General features: G+C 49.6%; 1 protein-coding gene across 1 annotated transcript; it reads left to right on the top strand.

Annotated features, from left to right (window-relative positions):
* The first annotated feature begins 544 nt into the window (after nucleotides 1-544).
* FZD7 (frizzled class receptor 7) lies at nucleotides 545-4,497 on the top strand. Its single transcript, XM_054070606.1, has one exon. It carries the CDS (start codon nucleotides 975-977, stop codon nucleotides 2,679-2,681), a length of 1,707 nt encoding a protein of 568 aa, XP_053926581.1. The 5' UTR covers nucleotides 545-974; the 3' UTR covers nucleotides 2,682-4,497.
* Nucleotides 4,498-9,363: the final 4,866 nt, after the last annotated feature.

The raw sequence follows: 9,363 nt of genomic DNA, 5'->3' as shown, positions 1-9,363 counted from the left end.
GGCGCACAGACACCAACACCCCAGCGCCATCGGCTCCTTCTGCAAACCGACCCGCCATGCTTTTTTTTTTTTTTTTCCCCCTTTCTTCCCCCACCCCCTCCTTTTTCCTTCTTTTTTTTAATAACTCCGGGCGCAGGCAGCCGGTTGCATTTCAAAGCCCGCTCGGAGAGCAGCCGGTTACTTTTAGTTCAGGGCCACCCTGAGCGAGCTGCCTGCCCCCCCCCTCCCCTTCCCGGCCGTGCCCAGGGCGCGGGGGCGCGGGGGCCCCCGGGCGGCTCCTCCCGCCCCGCCGGGGATGGGAAAAACTTGTTCCCAACTTTCCCCCCTCCTCCCCGTAACCCCGAGCCGCGGCGCGGGCTCCTCCCCCTCCGCCCCGCCCACCTGCGCGGCGATTGGCTGTCGGCACAGTGAAGCCACGCCTTCCAAACCAGCGATTGGTTGGTTGTGCCTCGAGGCCATGCCCCCAGTGCGGTGATTGGCTGTCTTGCCACGAGGCCACGCCCCCTGTGCGGTTTATGAATGGGGCGGGCGGCGGGGGCGGGGCTCCCGTCGATGTGCCTTTTTTTTTAGCGGCGGGGCGGCTCGGTGTCGGCGGGGACCGCGGGCGAGAGCGGAGACAGGCTGCGAGGCTGCTCTTCCCCCCTCCTTCCCTCCCCGGACCAACAGCCCGGCCGAGCCGCGGGGAGGATCGCGCGGTCAATTGGATTCTAAAAGTTATTGAAGCCCCGGAGCGAAACGCCGGGCGCGGCGATAATCGGCGCAGCCGGAACCCGAACCGGGGCGGGGAGCGCCGCCGGGATCATCGCCCCTCTCCCAGCCTCGCCGCCGGGATCATCGCCCCCCCCGAACCTCGCCGGCGGGAGGAGCTCCGGCAAACTTTGTCCGAGGGAGCCGCGGCGGTGCCGGTCCCCGCCCGGGGCGCCGATGCCCTCGGAGCGCGCCGCCGGCCGGCTCTGAAGCGGTCCCCGCGGGCGATGCGGGCCGGGGCGGGGGGCGGCGGCCCCTGGCTGGGGCTGGCGGCGCTGGCGGCCGCGCTGCTGGGCGCCCCCGCGGCGGCCGCGTCGCAGCAGCAGTACCACGGCGAGAAGGGCATCTCGGTGCCGGACCACGGCTTCTGCCAGCCCATCTCCATCCCGCTCTGCACGGATATCGCCTACAACCAGACCATCCTGCCCAACCTGCTGGGCCACACCAACCAGGAGGACGCGGGGCTGGAGGTGCACCAGTTCTACCCGCTGGTCAAGGTGCAGTGCTCGGCCGAGCTCAAGTTCTTCCTGTGCTCCATGTACGCGCCGGTGTGCACCGTGCTGGAGCAGGCCATCCCGCCCTGCCGCTCCCTCTGCGAGCGGGCTCGCCAGGGCTGCGAGGCGCTCATGAACAAGTTCGGGTTCCAGTGGCCGGAGCGGCTCCGCTGCGAGAACTTCCCCGTGCACGGCGCGGGCGAGATCTGCGTGGGGCAGAACACCTCGGATGCTCCGCCGGGGCCCGGCGGTGCCGCGGGGCGAGGGGTCACTGCCCACCCCACGGCTGGCTACCTCCCCGAGCTCCTCACCCCGCCGCAGCCGCCCTCCGGCTTCTCCTTCTCCTGCCCCCGGCAGCTCAAAGTGCCCCCGTACCTGGGCTATCGGTTCCTGGGGGAGCGGGACTGCGGGGCCCCCTGCGAGCCAGCCCGACCCAACGGGCTCATGTACTTCAAGGAGGCGGAGGTGCGATTCGCCCGGCTCTGGGTGGGCGTGTGGTCCGTGCTCTGCTGCGCCTCGACGCTCTTCACCGTGCTCACCTACCTGGTGGATATGCGCCGTTTCAGCTACCCGGAGCGGCCCATCATCTTCCTCTCGGGCTGCTACTTCATGGTGGCAGTGGCTTACGCGGCGGGTTTCTTGCTAGAGGAGCGGGTGGTGTGTCTGGAGCGCTTCTCGGAGGACGGCTACCGCACCGTGGCCCAAGGCACCAAGAAAGAAGGCTGCACCATCCTCTTCATGATCCTGTACTTCTTCGGCATGGCCAGCTCCATCTGGTGGGTCATCCTGTCCCTGACCTGGTTCCTGGCTGCTGGCATGAAGTGGGGCCATGAGGCCATCGAGGCCAACTCCCAGTATTTCCACCTGGCTGCCTGGGCTGTGCCTGCCGTCAAAACCATCACCATCTTGGCCATGGGGCAGGTGGATGGGGACATACTCAGTGGGGTGTGTTACGTAGGTATCTACAGTGTGGACTCGCTACGGGGCTTTGTGCTGGCGCCCTTGTTTGTGTACCTCTTCATTGGCACCTCCTTCTTACTTGCTGGCTTCGTGTCCTTGTTTCGCATCCGCACCATCATGAAGCACGATGGCACCAAGACGGAGAAACTAGAGAAGCTGATGGTGCGCATTGGTGTCTTCAGCGTCCTCTACACAGTGCCTGCCACCATCGTCCTGGCGTGTTACTTCTACGAGCAGGCTTTCCGTGCCACCTGGGAGAAGACGTGGCTCCTCCAGACCTGCAAAACCTACGCCGTGCCCTGCCCCAGCCACTTTGCCCCCATGAGCCCAGACTTTACGGTCTTCATGATCAAGTACCTCATGACCATGATTGTTGGGATCACGACTGGCTTCTGGATATGGTCTGGCAAAACTCTTCAGTCCTGGCGACGCTTCTACCACAGACTCAGCACTGGCAGCAAAGGCGAGACAGCAGTATGAGACCCCCCCTACCCCCTCTGGCACGCACACACGCATGCATGCACACACGCAGAGGAGAGGGATACTCAGCAGAAGGGGAAGGCTATGGCTCCCTGAAGGGAGAGGAAGTGAGGCTTTTCCAAACTTTTTCTTCCTCCCAGAGAGTTTGAAAAAAATAAACCAGTCTTTACGTAAAGGATCAGATGGACCGTGTCCAGTGGTGCTTATGCCCAGCTAAGTAGAAGAGCACAGAAAAAGAAGCCCCTGGTGGGATGGAAGTGTCCTTCACCCGCAAGAAGTCCCCTTACCTCTCTCTCCTGCTACCCCTGTGCAGAAAAAAAACCCACAACCCAACTGAAGCCATCCTGCCTTGCTTAGGACAAGAGGGAGGGGAGGGCTGATGCGTGGAGCTGCCCCTGAGCCACTGGGCCAGACTGAGCGCAGGCAGCACCGCAGCCAGCCCCAGAGCAGGAGAAACACCTCCACTCCCCAGCTCCTCTTCACCTCGGTGATACCTGCTTTGGTTGGTTTAAAGTGAAAATTCGGCCCTAGGTCTGGTGTTCTTGTTGCTGTGGGGAAGGAGGGGGTTGCTATTCCACACCCTGAAAAGAAATGACTTGTTGCTTTTCAGCAGAAGGCTTTTCCCCCTTGCCTTTGTTCTAGGAGACAAAGGGGGAAACAAAAGTGTTTTCTATGTAGAAAGGCATAAGCATGGGATCGTTTTTTATGGGCAAACTAACAAAAAGAAGTCGTTGAGGTTCACCCTTGGATGCGAGGAGCTCGCAGAAATAAACATTCCTTTTATGAAAAAGGGAGAAGGCAGGATGTTTTCTTACCGTGTCAGTATGGGTCGCTTTTCTCCACTGAAGGAAATGCAAGACTTGGAGGGCAAGAAGAGCCGAACCGAGAGCCCCTGCCAAAACAAGAGCCATTGAAATATATAACGTAAAGATACGATATTTTTCTTTCCTTCCTATAAACCTGCTTTCTCTCCTGCTTTGCAGTGAGCTCGCTGCAGGTAAAGTCGATATGCAGCCGGCTCTGGGGACAGGAGGAATGCTTTTGGCTCAGGACGGATCCCTTGCCTGCTCCCCAGGTTCCCTGAACTGCTGGTGCAGGAGGGGGCCAGGACTGGGATTTAAGAGCAAGGAGGTACCACAAGTGAGGAGCCCACTCATTTCAACTAAAATACAGCTGCCTAAGTTTCCAGTGATCACATCTTGGAAGGAAAGACATTAAAAAATTAATCATCAAATGCATCGTTTTCTTTTTTAAAATGTGACAGATTTTTCTATTCTGAAATTTTCATGTTGACTTGTTCATATTTTATTTTTTGCTTACTACTTTACCTTTGTAGTCACTGAAGGGTTGTTTTTATAAGTATATGTGTGTGTGTATATTCTTGCCTAAGGACAAAATAGGAAGTTCTGGATTTTTAGCAAGCCTCCGCCCTATAGCTGCTCTTCATTTTTGGGAGGGGGAAAGTGTCTGGAATGAAACTTTAAAAAGAAAAAACCTGTTCAGAGTGAGGGGGCAGACTGCTGCTGTCTGAGGGCGTCCCAGTAGTCTGGGCATGAGGAATGGGCGCATCGGCCAAATCCTTCAGCAGATCCGATTTCAGAAGTGCAAGGCTTGGGTTTTTGTCTTTTATAATGTGCACGTGGAAGAAAAAGAAAAAAAACAAACATGTAAGACAAGTGCAGTATGTATATTTTGTAAATCTCATTTTTGTAAGAAAATATGTATTTATGTTTTTACTTGATTTTTTTTTTTTAAGGTCTGTATGAGGCCCTGCTTCATCCCATGTACAGATCACTGAATAAATAATTTTTAATACAAGGGCTTCAATGAAGTTCTTTCAGTCTTTGAACTCTGGGCAGGGTGTGTGGGGGGTGGGAAAGCAGCTCTCTGAGTGGTGTCTTTCCTCTCTTTGTTGTGGGAGGTGCAATAGACTTTTGGGTGAATAAGCTGAGAATATACTGACCAGAAACTCAACTGTGACTTGAAACTGGCTTTTCTAAGTAACCCTCACAGTAGGAGATCACATTTTGAGACGGTTTCAAATGTTTGCCCTCACGTGAGGTATTTGTGTCTTAGCCAAGTTTTCTTCCAGGCTTTGCCTCTCACTGCGGGCAAGCTGATAAACCAGTTTCCTTATCTAGAAAGTAAGGATAATGCTCTCTTCCTATTCCAAAAGGACTCTGAGACTGAGAACTGGAGGGTGCCACAAGTGCTGTAAATTAAATCCTCACTGTGATGGGTGGAGTGTTTTAAGGAAACAGTAAGGACTAGGTCCTTTGCTAAAGCTTTCGAAGGGTAGCGTTTTGAATTGGCGGGTTTTTTTATCTCCTATAGCACCTTTGCTATCTTCAGTTTTGCTCAGGTGAATTTTACTTTAATCTTCATAGCTAGCCCGAAGCCTACATTCTTTCTTATCAGAGTCATCTGAAAGCTGATAGCTTCGATGAAATTGTCTATTTTATTTCATTTTTTAAAACTGAAATTAATGTTTAGATCACAAGGTGTATCGCTACAACCATGAAAAGTGCCCCAGCAAACAGAATTTTACACCTGTGAAATGATGACAGTTTCCAGCTTTCCTCTCACAATGCTTTCAGCCTATTTATTGGGTTCATCAACCTTCCTTTGCCTTAAACCATGGCTATACTATACCATAAGCTACAGAGCGGGGATCTAAGATGCCTTAGCTGGATGCCATCATGGTAGCTCTGATTGCACTGCAATACTGTTTCATTTACTGAGCAGTGTGCAATAGTTGCACTTTCTCTCCGGGCACTTTTTTCAGACACACTGCTCTCAAACATAACCTCTTACATTTACAGTGTATGAACTGCTGATTTAAAGTTCTTTTCCGACCTGGCCCCATTCATGCTGTGTCTCTAGAAAAGCCACGTCTTCCATTTGAAAACGCCTCTAGCTGCTCCCTGGAATCGGAGTTGTCAAGTTTCCTTTTAGGAAAGGCCTTTGCTTTCCTGCAAGTCAAGCTGCTCCAAACTGCTCCACGACATGAGCTCGGTGATCATTGCTGAGAGGGGTTTCATTCCACTCACTTAGGAAACCTGAAACTTTCTATAAACATTTCCTCCCATTAATCCATCAGTGCTGGCTGGAGCGATGGGATAGCTAAAACAGCTCGTGCTCTGAAGGACTGAGAACCGACAGGAGCAGTGGTGTGACTGACGCCCCTGTGCTGTGCAGCCACAGCTGCGCTGCCAAACATGCAATTAATCCATAATACATTATGGACAGCTATGCCCACAATTCACCGGCCAAGAGTCCCCCCGGCTCTTCTCTCCACACAGCACCCATCCTCGCTGGCTGGATGAGAAACTACATTTAGGTGTGATCACTATTTTTTTGTCCACATATGGCAAAACTTAAATAAGACTTATTTTTTTTAGTTCACAAGACATTCATATCTGAAAGGACATCTCTGTTCCCACCAGAAACTACTAAAGCTTAGTGCTTTTATTTCAGTATTTCCTATTAGGAACGTCTGGATTTAAAGTCACCTATGCAAAACTATCCAAATTCTGGGATTTAAGTTGATTTTTAAGATTCAAGTCTGTAGGTGAGATTTCATGCTGGTGTAAAGTGGAAGCAACCACTATTCACTTTTAAGCAGATGTGACTCACGTTAAGGCTGAAATTTGCTCACAGTGGAAACAATGTGGAGAATTTCAAGTAGTGATAGTGCCTGCCCTTTTAGAATAAAAATCTCTGTCACCATTCTGATAACAAAGCAGCCGGTACTTTCATAATGGGATATGATTTACAAAATCTCTTTGTGAAGTTGTCTGGAAAACGGGAGGAAAAATAGGCCATCACCAACCTTTGCTAATCACTGCAAAATGATTTTTCTTTGACTAAGTCCACTCTCAGTTAGCATTTTTTTAAGCTTAAGAAAAGTTTTCTACCCTTCACCTTTGGCCCTTGTCCGTGCAGTGGTTTTGGTTCACAGGACCTCGGCAAGTAGTAGTTATTGTTGATCAATAGCCCTGTAAGTTTAGGACACGCTACATTTTTGTGAAAAATATAAAACACTGGTTCTTAAGTTTCAGAAATGTTTGCGTTGCTTTCTAGAAGAAAGTATTATTATTTCAGGCAAGTTAAACAGGAGGCTTTAACAGTTTTTTAGACTTCATGAATAGCAGCAGCAACTGGATGTCTCTGCAGAAAAAAAAGTGCTTTTATAATATGTCAGTATTTGTTTGGGTTTATTTTTGGCGGGATACCCACACCAGCCATTGAATGTTTTTGTCTGAGTACTTCACCCGCAACCAAAAGCTTTGCATGCAAGTAAAAAACCACACATCTCTGTGTTCACCAACCGGCAACAGTAAATATTATTTATACTTTCACATGGGTTTAGAAACCCAGTTACTGGCTTGTATCTTATATAGCCTTTTTTTCTATTTCTCATTCTCGCTTCCTTCCAGACCCTAAAGGTACTGTGTACACCCTCCTCTCCATACTTGCTTTCTACTCCTGTTATTTTTTTAAATCATGAATCCAGCTGAAAGAAATTTAGTCTGTTGCTTGGAGAAGAAAAGACGACTCTGAATCTTTCAGCACTATGACTGTTCATTGAGATAGACTATTGCCAAGCCTGTTCTATATAAACCAGAATAATTGTTTCATGCCAACATGAGTGTGTGGTTTTGGCAGCTACAACACTGCACAGGATAATATAGGATTGGGAGAATGAATACAGTGTATGGCACGTTCCCAAATGCCCCACACAGAACTGACAGATTTTGATTAACACGATGCCTAAACTGTAAAAGTAAAATATCAGGTTTTAACACTGCTCAGACAAGCCGCCTGCACTGCAGTCAGAGCAGCACAAGGAGAGTTTTGACACCGTATAAACCCGGGGTCCAGGGTTGCCTGGTTCAGGTGGCTGGGCGTTGCTTGTCTCAAAACCAGATCAGTGGATGTAGGACACAGCACTTTCTCCTAATCCAGGTAAAGACCAGGCACAAGCGCAGTGTTACCACTGCTGCAGCCAAATAGTATTTGACTGAATGATGCACACTGAGAAGAAACAGGCCCAAACAGGATCACAAATGTGTACTCCTCTACGTCACTTGCTCCTCTCTGCACAGCCAGCCTAACCATGCCAGGAAACTATGGGACTGGGATAAATGGACATCTGGACAAATGGTAGGAATAAGGAAGGTCTAGAGCACGTTATTAAATAACAATTGTAAATTGAGGGGGGGATCACTTATTCATTTTAGTCAGGAAGTCCTACTAGCAACAACTTGTTCATTTTGGCTGCCCTAGTTCTGTCATAACTTGGGTTGGTTATACGCAACTCTTTGCTTAAGCTTGTTACTCTTCCAAACCCAGGTGGAAAACCAGTGTGGGCTCCCTAGATAATTTGTCTCTATGAGTAGGCTTTGGCTGCACAGGTATTGGAAATTAACCCCATCATGTGGCCACCAAAGTAGCTGTGAACCTTACTATTAACACCAGGATCCCAAAGGCCATGATGGCAATTAGGAAGAAAGAAAGAGAGAGGCCCAGTTCTCTCCGACCTCCAGCTTTACTGCAGGTACTGGCAATTCCAGCATTGTTCACAAACCAGTCTGCAAGAAAGCAATGCCATTCTCAGGGCAGGCAAGGAGTAACATTATCCCCATCTTGGTGTCCTTTTCCCCAGGCAGACACACAGAGGGGCTTCAGAAATAGCTTGTGGTGAATGGGGAATTCTGACAGGAGTTGTAGCAAAAGAAAAAGATGTTATCTGGCTCAGATGGACACAAAAGGGTGTTGCAGCAAGTAGGCACTAATCTCGGATTTGGAAGACAAGTGCTTGATCACCTGCACTGTCACAGAGGGTGGACAAATCACAGCAAGATTTTCGGCAGTATGCAGGCAGCTGAAGATGCAGGCAGGTACGTGGAAAGCACTTTTTGTAACTGCTTAAATTCCCAGGTGCATGTCTTGGTAAGTGACTGAAAACCTGATCTCTGTCTCTAATGCCTTGTTTATAAAATTGGAACAGTGGCATTTCCCTGTATTATAGGAATGTTGTGAGAATAAACACTCTCAACAACAGCAGAAATTAAATATAATGATAGCAGGGTTTATATAAATACCTCTGTGAGATCTTTGTCCCATAATTTGATGTTTTGCAAGTAGACCCTATTCTAGAGAACGTCAAATTAAGACTACCAGCTAGAATAAATTCCTTGTCTGTTTTCCAGCATCTTCTCTAAAACTAGGCAGGCTGAGCACATGCTTTTACAGGAGCATCACTCTAGCCAAGGCTCAAGTATAAGGTGTGAGACAGTATAAAGATGCAAGCTAGGTAATTAGAAAATTACACTGAACTAGGCATGGATGAAAATCAACAGCTGATGATGACAGCCAAACAAAATGGGCTTGTGTTATCCTGGTGCTTACACATGGCAGAGATAAGGATATGGGCCCATCCTCGCTGGTGCTATAGAGTGCTTAGCTCTTCCAGCACTCCTCAGTCTCTCATTTTGTATATGCTATAAACACTGTTATTATCAAGACTCCATGACACCTCTGCTGTCCCTCTTCAAATCATTACACTTCACTTCAGCTTCCTTTAAGCAAGATCTGAACCATAGTAAGTAGGAGGCCTAAAGTACAGTTGTCCAAGGGTTCATCCAAGCCCTTAGCAGTAAGAACTCTCCTTCTCTCC

The sequence above is a fragment of the Cuculus canorus genome, chromosome 6 (genome assembly GCF_017976375.1).
Source record: "Cuculus canorus isolate bCucCan1 chromosome 6, bCucCan1.pri, whole genome shotgun sequence".
Classification (NCBI taxonomy): Eukaryota; Metazoa; Chordata; class Aves; order Cuculiformes; family Cuculidae; genus Cuculus; species Cuculus canorus.
The sequence above is the reverse complement of the archived record's forward strand: the minus strand, read 5'-3'. Positions and strand labels throughout refer to the sequence as shown.

Bases quoted from the DNA above. Each gene is read 5' to 3' on its own strand.
- FZD7 (XM_054070606.1), top strand. From the start codon at position 975: ATGCGGGCCGGGGCGGGGGGCGGCGGCCCCTGGCTGGGGCTGGCGGCG.